This window comes from Chlorocebus sabaeus, chromosome 19 (genome assembly GCF_047675955.1).
Source record: "Chlorocebus sabaeus isolate Y175 chromosome 19, mChlSab1.0.hap1, whole genome shotgun sequence".
NCBI classification, from domain to species: domain Eukaryota; kingdom Metazoa; phylum Chordata; class Mammalia; order Primates; family Cercopithecidae; genus Chlorocebus; species Chlorocebus sabaeus.
In genome coordinates this window covers 8,857,951-8,878,080 of record NC_132922.1, presented here as the reverse complement: position 1 = coordinate 8,878,080, position 20,130 = coordinate 8,857,951, and the positions used below count along the sequence as shown (strand labels likewise).

Sequence of the window (20,130 nt, the reverse complement as noted above, 5' to 3'; positions counted from 1 at the left end):
GCTCTGCACGGGGAGAAGCATCTGAGGGAAGAGAAAGGTGATGTCTCTGATACCTGCCTCACTCTGAAGCTCTCATTCACTCATCATTCATTCATTCATTTATTGAGGAGTGCCTGTGGTATGCTAGGTAGACTGGGGCACAGAGATCAATAAGACATGGCCCTGCCCTAAAGAAGGGTGGGAACTAGTATGTATTTGTGCCATATAATTTACATCCTTCATTCTATATAACCTTCATAGCAACCCAGCAAGGTAGGTTCTATCTCCAGTTTTCTGAGCAGAGAATGAGGCTCACAAGGGTCACCCAGCCAGGATTCAAGCCTGGGTCACCTGCCCATCTGAGGTTGACATGGTGGGACCAGGGGAGCTGTAGGGGCAGAGGATGGAGCTACAGAATCCAGCTCCAGAGCAGCATTGGTTCTGTGCCCCAGAGGTCTTTGTTTATTTGTCAGGCACCCTTACCAGCCAGTGGGTCCTTGAGGGTAACAACCTTGTCTGGGGTACATAAGTGTCCTTGGAATTTAGCCTAGGGCTTGGCTGGTGTTGACCCCCATTTGACAGCATATGAAATGGCCTTCATGGGATGGAATGAATGAATGAATGAATGTGATGAGTACCAGAATACCTGCAGCGGGTACAGAAGAGGGCCATTCACATCAGATGGCAAAGCAGAGGCTTTCCTGTGAGTAGCAGTGGGGCTGAATGCTGGAGGAGGAGGAGGAGAAGGAGGAGGAGGAGGAGGAGGAGGGAGCCAGGGGTTGGAGGGGGAACAGGATCTTCCAGCAAAGCTTGTGGCACTGTGACCTGCACATGTTTTCTGTACTTGGGGCTGATGGGTGGCTTGTTAGCATGTGACTGGCATGTCATGGGCATGTGGTGGGGAGGCTGACTTGGCAGCAGGCACTCTGTACAGTGCACACAATGGGTGCTCATATGTGCTTGCTGGAGGGAATGAAAGTGAGATTTCATACCAGGTCCTGGTCCTGCAGCGGGCCTGTGGTAGCCCCTAGACGCTGCTTGGGAATCTGGTAGGACCCTCTCTCCATCAGGGTCTATCTTTTGGGAGTGCTCCTTTAGGATGCTGCAGTTGACAGGCCAGGGCTGAGCAGGCCATGGTGAGAACAAACACTTTATAGGAATCTTTACACAACTTCTCATAGTAAATACAAGGCATACTTTCCAAGTATGTAAAATGGGGATAAGATCATCCCCCCCCAAAACCACGTGGCTCTATCTTATAACACAGGTTGAGACCAAATGGGCTCAGCTGCAGAGGCATAAGGGGCAATAGAAAGGCCCAGCTTGTGTGAGCAGCTGGGCAGGAAAAATGGGGCATTGGTCCCAGTGCAGGTGTGCTGAGTGGGGCCTGTGAGCCACGTGCAAGAGTGGAGGAGCAGGGCCAGGCTGCTGAGAGTCAGCTGCTGCAGGGCTGAGCCAATCTTGCTGCCGTGTGGAGCTGCCTGGCTGGGAACAGCTTCCTGGGAAGCAAGAGAGGGCCATGCCAGGCCCTGGGGAGGTCCTGAGGCTTTGGCAGATTTGGCTGTGCCTGGGAGTGACAGAAGAAAGGACAGTTTCCCATTGGGAGAGAGGGTCTTGCCAGTACCAGTGGAAGGACCAGGTGGAGAGAGATGAGAGTAGACTCCTGGCTGGGTTTAGGGGCGGGAAGGGAACACTCCTGTCCCCTCTCCCTCTCCTCCATCTGCTGCTTCATCAGGCCTCCCTGTAAGGTTGAGACTCTGCAGGGTGTTAGTCATGAAACATAGGATTCTAGAACGGCAGAGCTGGAAGGTGTCCTCAAGAGCACATGGAGTCCAATAACCATGCTTGTGTAACTAGCATCTGGGGACACCTTCCTTTAACCAATGCTTTCACATGTACTGTTTCATTTCCCCTACAGACCTGAAAGGGGCTGGGGCAAAAGGGTTTGGGACCTATTGCTCAGTGCCTCTTCTTTTTTTTTGAGACAGAGTTCCACTCTTTCGCCCAGGCTAGAGTGCAGTGGCACAATCTCGGCTCACCGCAACTCTGTCTTCCAATTTCAAGCAATTCTCCTGCCTTAGCCTCCCCAGTAGCTAGGATTACAGGCGTCCGCCACCGCGCCCGGCCAATTTTTGTATTTTTAATAGAGATGGGGTTTCGCTATGTTGGTCAGGCTGGTTTTGAACTTCTGACCTCATGATCCGCCTGCCTCAGCCTCCCAAAGTGCTGGGATTACAGGCGTGAGCCCCTGCGCCCGGCCATTGCTCAGTGCTTCTAAGCATTATGTCTCATGTTTTGTTTTGTTTTGTTTTTGAGACAGAGTCTCACTGTGTTGCCCAGGCTGGAGTGCAGTGGCCGGATCTCAGCTCACTGCAAGCTCCAACTCCCGGGTTCATGCCATTCTCCTCCCTCAGCCTCCCGAGTAGCTGGGACTACAGGCACCCGCCACCACGCCCAGCTAATTTTTGTATTTTTAATAGAGATGGGGTTTCGCTATGTTGGTCAGGCTGGTTTCGAACTTCTGACCTCATGATCCGCCTGCCTCAGCCTCCCAAAGTGCTGGGATTACAGGCGTGAGCCACTGTGCCTGGCCATTGCTCAGTGCTTCTAAGCATTATGTCTCATGTTTTGTTTTGTTTTTTTTTTTGAGACAGTGTCTCGCTCTGTCGCCCAGGCTGAAGTGCAGTGGTCGGATCTCAGCTCACTGCAAGCTCGGACTCCCGGGTTCACGCCATTCTCCTCCCTCAGCCTCCCGAGTAGCTGGGACTACAGGCGCCCGCCACCACGCCCGGCTAATATTTTGTATTTTTTAGTAGAGACGGGGTTTCACCGTGTTAGCCAGGATGGTCTTGATCTCCTGACCTCGTGATCCGCCCATCTCGGCCTCCCAAAGTGCTGGGATTACAGGCTTGAGCCACCGCGCCCGGCCGCATTATGTCTCATGAATGCTCACCACAGTCTTAGTGATGATCCTACCATTTTATAGAGGGGGATGCAGGCTCATAGTGGGGAGGTGGTCTTCCCAAGTCCACAAAGCTGAGAAGTAGCAGAGCCAGGCTCTTTCCACTTCACCCCACACCCCAATCGTATGGATGGGGAAATGGAACTGCTCTATTCTAGAACCTGCCCTGGTGGCCAGTGGCCTGATAAGGAAACCCAAAAATTTCTCCTGTGTGTGAACACACCCATGATCCACTAAACCCAGGGAGATGTTTGCCCTTCCTCACTAGGGAAGGGCTGGTTCCTCAGCCTCCTCTTTCATCTGCCATCCACCACTCCAAGAGCACACTATGTCGTCTTAGGCAAGTGATGCCCTTATCTGGTTTCTCATCCCCTCCCCACTGGTCCCACAGATTCAGAACAATGGCTGGGAGGGTGTCTGGGCTCCTCCAGGCACAGACCCCCCTGCTCTGCAGTGGTGCTCATGGTACAGAGGGGACATCGAGGCTGGGAGACGAGAGTGATGGCCACTTTTCAGAGAAGGGTAGCCCTGTTTGCTTCTAAAAGATGAAGCAGCCGAGGTCAGTGACAGTTAATAGATGTTAGTGCAAGATCCTAAAACATCTTTGCCCGTTATCCGGAGAGGGGGGCACAACTCAGGTCTGAATAACCCCACACATTTCCTAGACCAGTGGTTCTCAGCCAGGGCAATGGTGACTCCCAGGGGACATTTGGTACCGTCTAGAGATATTTTGGGTTGTCACAACCTGGGGGGCTACTAAGGTCAGGGGTGCCACTAATCATCCTGTAATGCACGTGACAGCCTCCCACAATAAAGAATTACTCAAATGTCATTAGTGCCAAGATGGAGAAGCCCCTGGGTTAGACGCACAGATGTGGGCTTCAGAGCGTGAGGTACATTTGAAAGTGCCCAGCAACCAGAGAACCTGGCACTGGCCCAGAATTTGCCTCTGACCTGCTCTGTGTTCTTAGTTGAGTTCTTTCTCCTCCAGGCTTCAGTCTCTTTGTCTATGAAATGAGGGACCTGGACTGGATGATACTAAGATCCTTTCCAGGCTCAACTTTGTATGATTCTGTAGCAAGAGAAAAATACCATGGTTTCCATGTGACTTCTGCTGTCCTCCTGATCACCCCTCCGACCTCTCCCACCTTGGCTCTGCAGGGCTCCCAGAGACCAGGACGGACGCAGCCATGTCAGAGCTGGTGCCTGAGCCCAGGCCTAAGCCAGCGGTGCCCATGAAGCCCGTGAGCATCAACTCCAACCTGCTGGGCTACATCGGCATTGACACCATCATCGAGCAGATGCGCAAGAAGACCATGAAGACCGGTTTCGACTTCAACATCATGGTCGTCGGTACGGAAGGCTGTGGGACTGCTGCAGGCCTGGTAGCGGGCAGCACCAAGGATCCCATTTCTTTCCCCCGAATGGCTGTGACCCTGGCTCTTCTAAGATGAGCTGTTTCTAGAAGGGAGAATTTCACCATGCTGATCACAAAGGCCTGACCCCTGTCTCCCCTTAAGACTAGCTGACCTGGGGGTAGGAGCTTCGGGTGGATGCCAGGCCGGCCCCATCACCAGCTGGGTGTACACAGGCAGCCCCTTCACCACTCTGAGCCTGCTTTCGGGTTTGTGACATGAGAGAATCAGCAGTGTCCTTCCTTAGCTCTAAGATGTGGTGGGAGGATTGGATGAAGGGTGGTCTTATTTCTACTCTTTTGTAGTGCTTTAAAACTTTGAGAGAAGGCCGGGCATAGTGGCTCACACCTGTAATCCCAGCACTTTGGGAGGCTAAGGCGGGCAGACCACCTGAAGTCAGGAGTTCAAGACCAGCCTGACCAACATGGAGAAATCTCATCTGTACTAAAAATACAAAATCAGCCAGGTGTGATGGTGCATGCCTGTAATCCCAGCTACTCGGGAGACTGAAGCAGGAGAATCATTTGAACCTGGGAGGTGGAGGTTGCGGTGAGCCAAGATCGCACCATTGCACTCCAGCCTGGGCAACAGAAGTGAAACTCTGTCTCCAAAAAAACAAAAACAAAAAAACTTTGAGAGAATTTCCAGGGATTTGGTTACTGAGTAGCATCACTACGTCACAGAATGTAAGAGTAGGAAGGGGCGGCCGGGCGCAGTGGTTCAAGCCTGTAATCCCAGCACTTTGGGAGGCCGAGATGGGCAGATCACGAGGTCAGGAGATCGAGACCATCCTGGCTAACACGGTGAAACCCCGTCTCTACTAAAAAATACAAAAAACTAGCCAGGCGAGGTGGTGGGCGCCTGTAGTCCCAGCTACTCGGGAGGCTGAGGCAGGAGAATGGCGTAAACCCGGGAGGCAGAGCTTGCAGTGAGCTGAGATCTGGTCACTGCACTCCAGCCTGGATGACAGAGCAAGACTCTGTTTCAAAACAAAATAAAAGAGTAAGAAGGGGCTGGGCGTGGTGGCTCACACCTATAATCCCAGCACTTTGGGACGCTGAGGTGGGTGGATCACCTGAGGACAGGAGTTTGAGATTAGCCTGACCAACATGGTGAAACCCTGTCTCTATTAAAAATACAAAAAAATTAGCTGGGCATGGTGGTGCATGCTTGTAATCCCAGCTACTCAGGAGGCTGAGGCAGGAGAATCACTTGAAGCCCGGAGGCGGAGGTTGCAGTGAGCCAAGACCGTGCCATTGGACTCTAGCCTGGGCAACAAGAGTGAAACTCTGTCTCAAAAAAAAAAAAAAAAAAAAAGAGTAGGAAAGGACCTCTGCCCCATCTCAGTGAGATGGCCAGTCAGTGCTGAAAAAGGAATCTGGCGTCATCCTTCTGTACTGTTCCTCCTTCGTCCCCCAATCAGTCATCCAGTCCTGTCCATTTTACCTCACAAATACCTCTTACGTCTGCGCACTTCTCTCCTCTCTCCTGCTGCCACCCTATACTGAGCTAGGTCTCTCACCTGGCTTGCCGTGGCCACCTGACTCTGTGCTGTCAAAGTGCTGACCTGCAGCAAGATAAGCTCAGCTGGGGCTTGGGCCAGAGTATAAATCATCTGGAAAATCTTGCTATAAAAAACCTCCGCTGAGCTAAACAGTGTGCTCAGTGACAAGGTAGATTTCTCTCCTGAGGCAGACTTCTTATCTCAAGAACTGGTGGCAAATGGTTCAGGGACCCTGGCAGCTGGGCCACTATGGGCCACACTCGGAGTGGCACCAACCCTCCTAACTCTCTGTCTCCTTTCCTCTCCAATCCCTTGTCCACCAGTGACCAAATAATCTTCCCACCTTGCAAAACTTATCAAGTCACCTAACTTACTTAAAACTCTGTAATAACGCTCCTTTAACCTCAGGATAAGTTTAAACTCCTAGACTGCCCTGATGCTACCTCTCCAACTCATCTCTGACCACTTCCCATCTAACATTCTACTCCTCACTCATAAGAGGCAGTGCTCGTCCACGTGCCATGCTCTTTCCTACCCTAGAGCTTTCGTGTCTGCTGTTCCCTCTGGCTAGAACTCATTACTCTTTTGAAATCAACCTTCCAGTTTCAGCTTAGTTGCATTTCTCCAGAAGTCTTCCTTAGTCCCAGAGAGACTGGGTTGGATTCCCTTGGCAATGCTGCTTCAATACCCTGCGGTTATTCTCTTTCATACTGGTTATTGCAACATACTATAATTGTCTGCTTATGTTTTGATCTCTCTCACACTAAAGAGTTCCTTGAGGGTAAGGATGATGTTTTGTTCACCATAGTACCTCCAAATTTTAGGACAACACTTGGCACCTAAGAATAATGAATGAATGAATGCTCTTAGAAAACATCTCAGAGCAAGCATGGCAAATCTAAGACCCGTGAGCCACTTCTCTCCCCAGTGGTGCGCATGGCAGACTGCTAGTCAGTCATGGTACGTGTTCAGTGCTGAGGCCAGATATAGCCTTTTTAACATAATGATCTAGGTGGCTACTACCAGATAATCAGCAGGAATGAGAAATACACCTTATTCAGGGAAAACAATACAGGCGGGTCTGGAACTCTAGGCCCTTGTCCCCCAGCATGGTTCTTTTTCTAATATAATCACAAGAATGCACTAGCCCAGTATTTCTTAGATCTTACTGTCTATAGGACTCTTCTGGAAGCCCAGTTAAAATGCAGATTCGGAATCATAGGTCTAGGGTGGGGCCTAAGACTGTATTTCCTACTAGTGTCCAGACAATGCCAAGGCTGCTTGTCAATTGCAAGTCTTTCTTGTGGGATTCTTGTACATGTTGAAGTTTGAGAAGCACCAGTGGGTTTCTTTCTTTTGAAATAGAGTCTCGCTGTGTTGCCCAGGCTGGAGTACAGTTGCATGATCCTGGCTCACTACGACCTCCACCTCCTGAGTTCAAATGATCCTCAGCCTCCTGAGTAGCTGGGACTACAGGCATGTGCCACCAGGCCTGGCTAATTTTTGTATTTTTAGTGGAGACAGGGTTTTGCCATGTTGGCCAGGCTGGTCTCAAATTCCTGGCCTCAAGTGATCTGCCTGCCTCAGCCTTCCAAAGTGCTGGGATTACAGGCATGAGACACTGTGCCTGGCCTGACCAGTGGTTTTTTTTTTTTTTTTTTTTTTTTTTTTTTTTGAGACGGATTCTCTATCTGTCGCCCAGGCTGGAATGCAGTGGTGCGATCTCGGCTCACTGCAAGCTCCGCCTCCCAGGTTCATGCCACTCTCCTGCCTCAGCCTCCCGAGTAGCTGGGATTATAGGCACCTGCCACCACACCCAGCTAATTTTTTGTATTTTTTTAAGAAGAGACAGGGTTTCACCATGTTAGCCTGGATGGACTCGATCTCCCCCCTGACCTTGTGAACTACCCACCTCAGCCTCCCAAAGTGCTGGGATTACAGGCATGAACCACTGCACCTGGCCTGACCAGTGGTTTTCAAATGCTCTGTAGCTGTGAAACTTTTCCTTGAAATGAAATCTTTTGCAGATATGCATCTGGAAAACAGGTGAAAGGGAGCCATAGCGAAGGAAGTGGAGGCAGAGGCCCTGCCTGCCCAGCCTCCTCCTCCTCTCACAGTGCCCTCTCTGACATGTATCTTCACAGGACACTAAGGCTTCTGGGAGCACAATCTAAAAACCACTACACTAGAATGAAGAGTGGATATAGAGACAAGATGTTCTTTGGGTTCGAGTTCCTAGTCTTGCATGTATTAGTTTATGTTGCTCTGCACATATTTTGTTAGAAGAGGATTCATCTCTCTAGGACCATCTCAACTGAGGATAAAGATAGTTCTGCTTCAGGATCCACAGGGCTTATACAAAGATTTGTGTAACAAATGTGAATGTACCATATGCACTGTGAGGCAGTATCAGGATGCAAAGTCCTTCTATTTTTCCTTTTAGTATCATTACAAAGTGAAAACCTAAGCAAAAAACCGAATCACAACAAAACAGACAACCACGACACTAGACGTGTGCAGAGGTTATCCCTTTTCTCAGTGGTCCTGGGACTCTGGGAAGGAGAGAATATGGAATCCAAGTGATGTCTCCCCGAGGCCCCCTGCAGTAAGCAGGAAACCATTCCCACCTGCCTACCATCCCCCAGTGAGTAGTCAGACAAAGTGTTGGCCTGGATCATGGCTCTAGAATTCTGTAAGCTTATGGGGAAGTTTTAGGCTCAGAAGGTGGATGCGGAGTCTCCCTACCTCCTCCTCCTGCTTTGCTGTAGGCCAGAGTGGACTGGGCAAATCAACGCTGGTCAACACGCTCTTCAAATCCCAAGTGAGCCGCAAGGCCTCCAGCTGGAACCGGGAGGAGAAGATCCCCAAGACAGTGGAGATCAAAGCTATCGGGCATGGTGAGGACCAGGCAGGGACCCCTATGGGCTTTGTTCAGTGAGTGTTTCTGCTGGAAAGGGGAAAGAATGGGGCTTATTGAGGAATAAGACCAGGCAACCTTAAGACAAAACACACTTGAGTGCTGCACTCTGAAGCAAACCCCTTAGACTGCTGGTTCAGGGAAGAGAGAGCAGGGAGCTCAAATGGAAGGAGGGGGGATTTGAGGTGGATGATAAAGTACAGGATTTAGACAGGTAGAAAGAGGTAAGGAGAGGGCAGGTGTGGTGGCTCATGCTTGTAATCCCAGCACTTCGGGAGGCCAAAGTGGGAGGATTGCTTGAGTCATGGAGTTCGAGACCTTCTTGGTCAACACAGTGAAACCCTGTCTCTCTTTTTGTTTGTTTGTTTTTGGTTTTGTTTTTTGAGATGAAGTCTCACTCTGTCGCCCAAGCTGGAGTGCAGTGGCGCGATCTCGGCTCACTGCAAGCTCCACCTCCTGGGTTCACGCCATTCTTCTGCCTCAGCCTCCTGAGAAGCTGGGACTACAGATGCCCGCCACCACACCTGGCTAATTTGTTTTGTATTTTTAGTAGAGATGGGGTTTCACCATGTTAGCCAGGATGGTCTTCATCTCCTGATCTTGTGATCCGCCTGCCTCAACCTCCCAAAGTGCTGGGATAACAGGCGTGAGCCACCGCGAGCGGCCTGAAACCCTGTCTCTTAAAAAAAAAAATTAGCTGGGTATAATGGTGCATACATGTAGTCCTAGCTATTGGGGAGGCTGAAGCAAGAGGCTCACTTGAGCTGGGGAGTTCGAGGCTACAGTGAGCAGTGATCGCACCACTGCACTCTAGCCTGGGTGACCGAGTGAGACCCTGTCTCTTAAAAAAAAAAATAAAAGAGGCCGGGCGCAGTGGCTCAAGCCTGTAATCCCAGCACTTTGGGAGGCCGAGATGGGCGGATCACGAGGTCAGGAGATCGAGACCATCCCAACATGGGCTAACATGGTGAAACCCCGTCTCCACTAAAAAATACAAAAAACTAGCCGGGCGAGGTGGCGGGCGCCCGTAGTCCCAGCTGCTCGGGAGGCTGAGGCAGGAGAATGGCGTGAACCCGGGAGGCGGAGCTTGCAGTGAGCTGAGATCCGGCCACTGCACTCCACCCTGGGCGACAGAGCGAGACTCCGTCTCAAAAAAAAAATAAAAATAAAAATAAATAAAAAAATAAAAGAAGAAGGAAAAAAGAAATGAGTAGAGAGGGGTTTCCAGGTACAGGGAACAGCATGAGCCATGATTATTGAGATGGAGAAGACCCTAAATTTGACTTTTCCAATAACTGATCCTGAAGAAGAGGCCTGGGTCTCCCTAGCTAGTAGGCTGCCAGGTACCCGGGGTCAGCTGTAGGACTGACCTCTCTGGTACATTTTCTTTTCACCCCCAGTGATAGAGGAAGGTGGTGTTAAAATGAAGCTGACCGTCATCGACACCCCAGGCTTTGGAGACCAAATCAACAATGAAAACTGGTATCTGTCTGCCTCTGAGATCTTTGCCCTAAAGACTCTGCTGGGAAGATACTTACTATAGTGCAGATTCATTTACGTTGAGAACCATCTGCACCCTCCATGCTCCACAGTTCCCGACAGCCCAGGCAGAGGCCAGGGTCCCTGGGGAGCTCCACCCCTGCTAACTAACCATCCAGGAAAGCCATCGATGTGCGGGCTGAGGGGGAATCCAGCAACAAGTATTCTAGGCCCACCAGGGAATGAGATGGATGTAAGGAGATTGCTACCAGACCATGCCTAAACTGAGCCCTAGGTCTTCTTCTTCTGATGGATCTATCTACTTTCCCCCCCATCAGCTGGGAGCCCATTGAGAAGTACATCAATGAGCAGTACGAGAAGTTCCTGAAGGAGGAGGTGAACATCGCCAGGAAGAAACGCATCCCTGACACTCGTGTCCACTGCTGCCTTTACTTCATCTCCCCCACAGGACACTCGTATGTACCAACCTACCCCTATTGCCAGGCCCGGTCTGGTTCGCATCATCTGTGTCCATTCTGGATCGGATGATCCATCCGTTGACTCAGCTAGGGAGGGCCAGATGGGCTGGAATATAGTCATGGCCCATGACCTTGCGATTCCTCAGACTTTCCGTGAGGAAGTCTGACTTTCTTGCTAGGAGGTTAAAACTGTCCAACGTCAGCCACCAGTATCTGCCCACTGGTGTCCCAGCAGCACAGCACAACTGTATCAGCAAAGAGGACTTGGTGTGTGTGAGCAGAGGGCACTTCATTTATTCACCAAATACCTGCTTTGGAAAATAATTGGAGTTGGGGGGAGCAGCCAGAAGGGTGAAATAGGGCAGGGCAGGGCAGGGCTCCCGCATTGGGGCTGGTGTTTGGAGGGTAGGGACCCAGCTGTAGGCATTTGGAAGGTACCAGCCTGGAGTGAGGCATCGTGTGTCCAGAGATGAAGGCCAACCCTTATAATGAAGTACTGTCTGATAGGCAGAATAAGACACACACAAGCGTGTTGGGAACTCTGATTGTGAGTGACGGGTGGGCCCCATGAAGGAAGTGCTGGGAACAGGCAGAGAATGGAGATCCCAGGGGGCAGGCCAGCAACCTTCCTGCAGAGATTGGGGGAGGGGGTCCCATAATGTTACTAAGCCCAGATACTGGGCCAGAGTTAAGCTCTTCAGAGAATGGCACAAGCAAGTTAGGCCCCAAATTTTGTAGGAACCAGGCAGTGATGGTAGGGGGAGGAGAGAGATGAAACAAGACTCCTGGGAACGCAACAGAAGGCTGGTTTTATCCCTCCCTAGGCTTCGACCCCCCCAGTCAGAATGAACCATCAGACAACCTGACTTAATGAGTCCCTGAGGTTGCAAAATAGAGCCAAGTTGGGGTCTCAGAGCCTGAGGTAGGATGGGGGCATAGACTGTCAGATTGTGGGAAGGGCAGGGCCCCTAGCTTGGCCCTGCAGGACTAACTCTGGGGGCTAGGAGGAGACCTGTCAAGAAGTAGTCTGATAGGCAGAACAAGGCATACACGCTAGGCATGGTGGCTCTCGCCTATGATCCCAGTACTTTGGGAAGCCGAGGCAGGAAGACTGCTTGAGCCCAGGAGTTCGAGACCAGCCTGGGCAACATGGCAAGACATTGTCTCTACACAAAATTTAAAAATTAGCCAGACATGGTGGTGTGCACCTGTGGTCCCAGCTCCTCTGGAGGCTGAGGTGGTAAGATTGCTTGAACCCTGGAGGTCAAGGCTACCATAAGCCAATGACTATACCACTGCACTCCAGCCTGGGCGACAAAGCAAGACCCTGTCTCAAAAAAAAAACAAAACAAAACCACACAGTGTCATTTGTTGTTGTTGTTGTTGTTTGTTTTTTATTTTTAGGACAGACAAAAAAGGAAAAAAGGCACACATGCACAAAGACATATGAGTAGAGACAACAGTCCACAGATGCTCCAAGGAGAAAGAAATCCCTGAGTCAGAAAAGATGTCATGAAGTGGTGGTTTGAGGGGGGCTTACAGAGAGGCAGGATCTGCATGGGGAGTGAAGAAGAAAAAGGCAGGTGTTGAGGCTGCTCTGCAGACAGCAGGGCAGTGGGGCTGTGTCGGAGAGGAGAGCTAGCAGCCTCTGGGCCTCAGTCAGATGCCCAGCCCAGTCCTCTTCTCCTGCGGTGTCCTGGAGTGGTGGCGGTGGCTGAGTTGGGGAGGGTGAGGTGGCTCTGACGATCCCACCTTTTCTGTGACCCAGCTTGCGACCTCTGGATCTCGAGTTCATGAAACACCTCAGCAAGGTTGTGAACATCATCCCTGTCATCGCTAAGGCTGACACCATGACCCTGGAGGAGAAGTCTGAATTCAAGCAAAGGGTGAGAAGGCCTCTTGTCTTCTTTTCCTGTTCCCATCCCCTCCTTTCTCTCCACTGGGTTCAGGCCATGTCCTAGCCCTCATCATTCTGCCTTTACCCCCACCCTCAACCCTCCCCCAATTCTCCACCCCAGCCCCTACTTAACCATTCAAAGGGCTGAGGTTGGTGGTATCTGGGGACTATGATGAAGAAAAGATGGCGCAGCTCCAGGCTGCCTTCTTCCCACCTTCCAAACCTGTCTGTGAAGACCACTGAATACATGTATCACTGTGAACATAAGAAATCACTCCTCAAACGTTAGCCTACTGGAAGGACTTGACGACTAGACTGATGATTTAGTCATCTGGCCACTAGTCCTCACTGGCATCTTCTTTTTTTTTTTTTTTTTTTTTTTTTGGAGTCTCTCTCTGTTGCTCAGGTTGGAGTGCAGTGGCGCAATCTTGGCTCACTGCAAGCTCTGCCTTCTGGGTTCTCGCCATTCTCCCGCCTCAGCTTCCTGAGTAGCTGGGACTATAGGTGCCTGCCACCACACCCAGCTAATTTTGTTTTTTTATTTTTAGTAGAGACGGGGTTTCACCGTGTCAGCCAGGATGGTCTTGGCTAGTCTCGATCTCCTGACCTCGTGATCTGCCCGCCTTGGCCTCCCAGAGTGCTAGGATTACAGGCCACTGCGTGAGTCACCGTGCCTGGCCATCACTAGCATGTTCTATAAGCTCAGTCCTGTGCTGGATGTGCAGGGTTAGGGAGGGGAGATTTGAGAGAAATGAAAAGACAATTGCTGCCTTTAGAAACTTACAATTGTCTGGGGGCGGTGGCTCACGCCTGTAATCCCAGCACTTTGGGAGGCCAAGGCGGGTGGATCACCTAAGGTCAGGAGTTCGAGACCAGCCTGGCCAACATGGTGAAACCTCATTTCTACTAGAAATAAAAAATTAGCTGGGCGTAGTGGCATATGCCTGTAATCCCAGCTACTCGGGAGGCCTAGGCAGGAGAATCACTGGAACCTGGGAAGTGGAGGCTGCAGTGAGCCGAGATCGCACCACTCTGTGCAAAGCAAGACTGTCACAAACAAACAAACAAACAGACAGACAAAACTTACAATCAAATAGAACGATGAAGAGGTCCTGGATGGTTTCCTGGAGAAGGCAAGACTTAAGTCGACCTTGAAAGAGGGCAGTCTCGGAGTAGGGGGAGCCTCACCTTTCTTCCTTCCAATCAGGAATATAACATGCAGGGATCTGAGCACTCCCCAGTGCACTCAGCTGTGCTGCTTGTGTAAATCTCAGTCTCATGGACCCTGAGATGAGCAAGCTGGTTGCGAGGCACCTGGGACCTGAAGTTGCACCTCCTAGCCTCTTCCTCCTTTGAGGCTAGGCTGTAATTGTATAGCTGGGGCTTGCATTTATTCACTATCCTCCTGCTGCTCAGGGTCTCAGAGTTCAGAGATGACTGTGGATTATCCAAGGCTGGATTCGGCTTTCTGACCTCACCTCACACACATAGGTGCACACACCCCTCTTTTCCATTATCCTGACACTTGACTACCTTGCTTCTTCTCCTCGCCTCTAGGTTCGCAAGGAGCTTGAAGTAAATGGCATTGAATTCTACCCCCAGAAGGAATTTGATGAGGATTTGGAGGATAAGACGGAGAATGACAAAATCAGGGTGGGTGCCTGGGGCACTACTGCTCCACAGATGCCCCCTTGGGACCTCTGGGATGTGTATTGTGCACGTCCTCTGTCTTTTCACTTTCTGTACTCCCCCCAACCTTGCCTGACCCATACCAGAAGTGACATGGGGGGAGGAGGAGGACTATGGCCCTGGACTGTTAACCCACAAAAGGTCTCCCTGTACCAAAAAAGCCTTCTATCTCCAGACCACACAAAAGCCTTCTTTCCCCCCACAAGGTCTGGCAAAAACAGTATGTGAGGTGATGGGAGGGGCAGCAGGCAGGAAGAGCATTGGACTGGGGTCCAGGATGATCTATGCTCTGGTCAGACCCTGCCTCAGTTTCCCCTCTATGAAATGCAGGGCTTCGATTGAGTGGCTTATAGGCTATTTTCCCCCTCTAGAATAACTTTAAAAAAATTAAATTGGCTGGACGTGATGGCTCATGCCTGTAATCCCAGCACTCTGGGAGGCCTAGGTGGGAGAATCACTTGAGCCCAGGAGTTCAAGACCAACCTGGGCAACACGGGAAAACTTATCTCTACAAAAACTGCAAAAATTAGCCAGGTGTGGTGGCGCATGCCTGTAATCCCACCTACTCAGGAGGCTAAGGTAGGAGAATTGCTTGAACCTAGGAGGCAGAGGTTTCAGCGAGCTGATATCGTGCCATTGCACTCCAGCCTGGGCAACAAGAGCAAAATTCTGTCTCAAAAAAGAAAGTACAAAGTTCTCTGCAGCTGAAGGACAGCTGATTCCTGAGGTTAACCAGCCAGGCAGTGGTACAATCGGGACTGGACCCAGGACTCTTGAATCTCAGTCAGGTGCTCTTTTCAAGAGACTAAGCCTTGCCCTTGCCATCAGTGGTATCTCTGAATGAGCATCAGAGGTGTGTGGTTCAAGGCTAGAGGACCATATGCCGTCCTGCTCCTGGATGTCCAGGTTGTTGGAGGATGACGGTGCACATGTGTCTGGTTTGTGTTTCTGCCCCATATAGCAGGAGAGCATGCCTTTTGCTGTGGTGGGAAGTGACAAGGAGTACCAAGTGAATGGCAAAAGGGTCCTCGGCCGAAAAACTCCATGGGGGATCATCGAAGGTAATTCACTGCATCTTCTGAAAGAACTGGTTGCTGATCAGTTATCCAGTCACCATTTATTAAGCATCTATAGATCAAGGCACTGTCTCAGGACATATGAAATGAATGCCAGCCAGATTCTGCTCATAAGGAGCTGTATTACAGTCTCATTGAGAAGATGATGCTCACAGGCAGGAGTAACGAGAGACTGATTTAGCACCTGACTGGGTGGCACTGACTTGGTGCATCAAAGGAGTTCAGAACATGGAGAGATTAGTAAGGCCTGGAAAAACTGGAGAAAGGTTTTCACAGGAAGAGGGATGTGATCTGACAAACTGCCAAAGGGTTGTTCAGGTGTTGCCATTTCCATTTTATTATGAATGGATGTGACCTTGGGCGGGTCTTGATGATTCCGAAAGTGGTCAAAGAATCACTTCAATGATTTCATTCAATATAATAACCCTATGAAGGGAGGAGGGCGGGTGCTCCTGTTCTCAGAATATAAGCCACTAAAGCACTGGAAGCTTAGGTTAAAAGCCTTGTCCAAAGTCACATAACTCCTTAGTGGTGAAACTTGATTTCACATGTAGATTTTGTTTTTTTTTTTTTTTTTTGAGAGGGAATCTTGCTCTGTCATTCAGGCTGGAGTGCAGTGGCGCAATCTCAGCTCACTGCAACCTTTGCCTTCTGGGTTCAAGTAATTCTTCTGCCTCAGCCTCCCAGGTAGCTGGGACTACAGGTGCAGACCCTAATTTTTGTATTTTTTATTTAGCCCAAAAAATTAGCCCAGCTAATTTTTGTATTTTTCATAGAGACGGAGTTTTGTCATGTTGATCAGGCTGGTCTTGAACTCCTGACCTCAGGTGATCCATCTGCCTTGGCCTCCCAAAATGCTGGGATTACAGGTGTGAGCCACCATGTCTGGCAATTTTATTTTTATTTTTAATAGAGGTGGGGTTTCATTATGTTACCCAGGCTAATCTCGAACTCCTGGGCTCAAGTAATCCTCCCACCTTGGCCCCCCAAAGTGCTGGGATTACAGGCATGTGCCACGGCACCCAGCCCCTTGTCTTAATCCTCATTCTGTTCCAACAGTGCTTTGCCAGTGATTTGCAAATACTAGGTATTCAATATATGTTGAATTGGATTTGTCATGTAGTGCATGACCTTTTTAAAATGGCTCAATTATTTTCTCTGTGTTACTTCCAATCAGATTATAAGCTTCTGAAGAATGGGAAGTGTGTCTTAGGCCTTGGCCAGTTTCTCAGACTCAGTATTAGTTTTCTCTTCTATAAAATGGTAAAAATTATAGTCCCTCTTGGCTACTATTCCACAGCGTCTAGAAGAGTGTTGTTCCCATTGTAGCTGCTTAATAAATATTTGTTCAATGAATCAAATCCAGCACACCCAAGTAAGCAAACCTCTGGAAGGGTTAGAAAAAATAACCTGTCCCATAGCTTTCTCCTAAATGCCTCCGTGACCGGAACAGACGTTCACCTCCTGGGTGTTGCTGCATTAATGAACTGACTACCTGTTTTGCTTTCTTTTGTCTTGTTCATAGTGGAAAACCTCAATCACTGTGAGTTTGCCCTGCTTCGAGACTTTGTCATCAGGTAAGATGTCTCCCTCCAGCTGTGTCCTGATGGCAAGCTGAATTATTTGGGGTCAGGGTCTATATATTCAGATTCATCTCCTGCATCTCCAGGTATCTCTGACAGAGCTTTCTGCCCCAGTTCCAGCTCCTGTCACAGACTGGAAGAGGCTGTAGAAGAATCCTTAGCTCCTGGGAGTGGGTCCCAGTCATTGGGTCCAGTCACTCGAAGTGATGTGTGTCACCGCCTCCTCTTCCTGCCCCTAATTGCAGCCCTCTTCTTCTTACCCTGTGTCCTCTAGGACCCACCTCCAGGACCTCAAGGAAGTGACACACAACATCCACTATGAGACTTACAGGGCCAAGCGGCTCAATGACAATGGAGGCCTCCCTCCGGTGAGCGTGGACACAGAGGAAAGCCACGACAGTAACCCATGACGACCACTTCTCTGTGTCATCACACATACCCACTTCACACACACACATCCCAAATACCACCACCAACCACCTTCTTCCTCTCAACTCTGTCCCGCAGGCAGGCCTGTCTGGTATTTGTGGAGCATCTTGTCTACATTGTGTGTGTGTGTGTGTGTGTGAAAGAGAGAGCGAGAGAGCCTCTGTGTGTGCATGCAGGGGTGAGGTATTTTCACTGCCCTCCCTGGAGAGTCCTTTGTAAGTTTGGCTCCTCCATGCCTGTCCATTATCTGTCTCCCTTCCTTGTGTCCCAAAACAAAGCTGTTTTGCCTCACTCAGGAGATCTCGGGGAGGTTTCATTTAAAAGTGTTGGGAGCAGGTGAGCCACAGGCAACTCTTCTCTCGGAACCTGCACACAATCTGGGGCTATAGAGATTCTCCAAGGACAGATGGCAGCGGAACTAGACCTGAGTAGGGGGCAGGGAGTTCAGGACAACCCTCCCTGTAAGTGGGGGGTGGTCTGGAGGTAAGGCAGGGGCTTCCTGGGACAAGAAAGGCCATGAGAAGGCAGAGAAGTAGGCCAGAGCTGGGTTCTTGCAGAAAGCATCAGTGCCTACACGTGGAGCTCCACCCTTCAGTCTGTGTCGTGTTCACTGTCCCAAAGCTACCACCTGTCACCAGAGCCTACTGCTGCTCTCCACTCACCTGGCCTCTGCTGCCGGGTCAGTGCCTGTCTCTGCTTCCCACTCTGTCTTCTTTCTCCCTTTCCCTCCTTCCCTCATACACTGCTTTCTCTCCCTCTCTCCTGCCTGTCTCTGACATCTCTCACTTCCTTTTAGATGAATCTACTTTAGGTTCATTCCTATATTTAGCATTTATGCCCAGTCTGCTTCCAGAAATGACTTTAGGCTGCCTTCACATAAAATCACAAAACTACAGGACAGTATAAACTGAGATTGCCAGAGAAATCTGGGGCAAAGAAAGGAATAGGAAAGAAAGTTTCTGTAGTCAAGCACTGGAACAGGCCCTGAGCTCATAGGCAGCCAGTGCAAAGAGGGAAACACCGTGAGTTATGCAGTTCCCAGTGTCTAGTTAAAGGAAGCGCCCATGCTAGTCACGTGAGACAACCTTTTATGGGGACATCAGATACTAGAACTAATTCTAAAGAAGTATCAGAAACAATATACATTATTTGTCTTTCTTAGTAATTTGGCTTCAAAGACAGAATTTTGACCACACCTCCCTTTTCTCTGTCAGACTTCTCTCCCTTCTAAGCAGGCTTCTCTGTTGCTCCATTTGCCTCATACTTACTTGACCTCTCTTTTCAATTCCCCATCACTTTTGTGCTGAAGCTAATTACATTTATGTCTGTCTTTCTCTGCTTTTCCCTAATTCCCTCTCCTCCCGACTCCTACAGACATTCCCAATGATACCCACCCTCATACATTTAGGTTTTTCTTGCCTTTCCCTGAAGCCCTATATTTATTAATGCATATATTTTCCCCGTTTGTTTTACAAGTAAGTTACTCTTTTCCTTTAATCTGTAAGATTCATGAAATTTGGGGCCAGGGAAACAATTTAGCCTTAGGAACGGGAAAACACCAAGTGAAACTGTTTACAATAACCTCATACAACCTCCTGTCCCATCTCCTGGTTCAGCCTAGGTGTTTCACTGGTCCTCTACGAATCCCAGCACTTATAATCCCAGTCTTTCATCACTCAGGTGCTAGGAAAAAACATAGACTCAAGACCCAAGATTCAGTGGACCAGGAGAAAGGGGGGGGGGGTGATCAGGTCACTGGTAACCCCAAACCTATGGTCTCGATCTTTCCTGGAGGCTGCCAACCCAGCCCTCATCCTCCCTTGCTCACAAAGTTACAGGGTAGGCACCTGTCAGGATAGAACAGCAGCAGTGCTACAGCCCAGAGGTTACTACATTTCAACAGAACAGGGATCCTTGGCTGCTATAGAAGCAGTCCTGTTTGGAGACCTTGGACCAGCAGGGGAAGATCTATGGGCCTGGGAGGTGGGCGTTGGAGAGGCTGAGTAGGAATGGTGCCTGGCACCCCTGAACCATAATCTCAGCCTCCCTGGAGAAGCTATTTTATATGTCTTCTGCCAGCTGCTGGTCTCCACACCCTCAACCGTTCTCAACCCCCCTGCAGGGAGAAGGCCTCCTGGGCACTGTCCTTCCACCTGTGCCAGCCACCCCCTGCCCCACTGCTGAATGAAGTCCATTTCAAGCGCTGCTTCTCCCTCCATTCCTCTCAGCTGTTATTGCTTCAGGGCCAGGCCCTTTTTAGTGCTGTGCTCGTCCAGCTCACCACCACAGCCCCTCTCAGCCCTCAGTAGGTGGGAGGGGCCAGCTGCCTCTTTAGGACAGTTGCATCTTCCATTTATCCAAACCACTCCTCTCCTCCCAGTGGAGTGGGGTTCTGCCAGCACTGCCCTACCACATCATCTGTGTCAGCCGGTCCCAGCCCATCTGCAAGGCGAAAGAACTCATTAAGAGTTTCTTCTGCCCTTGTAAGCCCATCCCAGCTACTTGTAACCATCTCTAAGGGCAATGGCATTGCTCCCTAACCATTCATCTGCATGAGCTACTCTTGGCTTCCTTAAAAAGTCAAGAAAGCAATTTTTCTGCTTACTAGATTCATTGAGATCAATTGTATGAGCCCCAACGTGGGACAAGGGTGTCTCCTTCATCATTTAAAAGTATTCATGAGGGTGGGTCACTACAGATGTTGGGGAGCAAGGGCTAGGA

At 50.0% G+C, this 20,130-nt stretch overlaps 1 protein-coding gene across 4 annotated transcripts in view; it reads left to right on the top strand.

Annotated features, from left to right (window-relative positions):
* SEPTIN3 (septin 3) overlaps positions 1-20,130 on the top strand; it is a 27,139-nt gene extending 7,009 nt beyond the window's left edge. For 3 of the 4 annotated variants that reach the window (XM_007975938.3, XM_007975942.3, XM_007975941.3), the window contains exons 2-11: positions 4,103-4,294; positions 8,629-8,757; positions 10,178-10,259; positions 10,595-10,732; positions 12,504-12,621; positions 14,190-14,285; positions 15,283-15,382; positions 16,923-16,974; positions 17,255-17,348; positions 19,532-20,130. In XM_007975938.3, coding sequence (XP_007974129.3) covers positions 4,103-4,294; positions 8,629-8,757; positions 10,178-10,259; positions 10,595-10,732; positions 12,504-12,621; positions 14,190-14,285; positions 15,283-15,382; positions 16,923-16,974; positions 17,255-17,348; positions 19,532-19,597 — 1,067 coding nt within the window. In that variant the 3' untranslated portion in view covers positions 19,598-20,130. The remainder of the gene's footprint in view (positions 1-4,102; positions 4,295-8,628; positions 8,758-10,177; positions 10,260-10,594; positions 10,733-12,503; positions 12,622-14,189; positions 14,286-15,282; positions 15,383-16,922; positions 16,975-17,254; positions 17,349-19,531) is intronic. The other variant, XM_073006667.1, reaches the window with a different exon arrangement.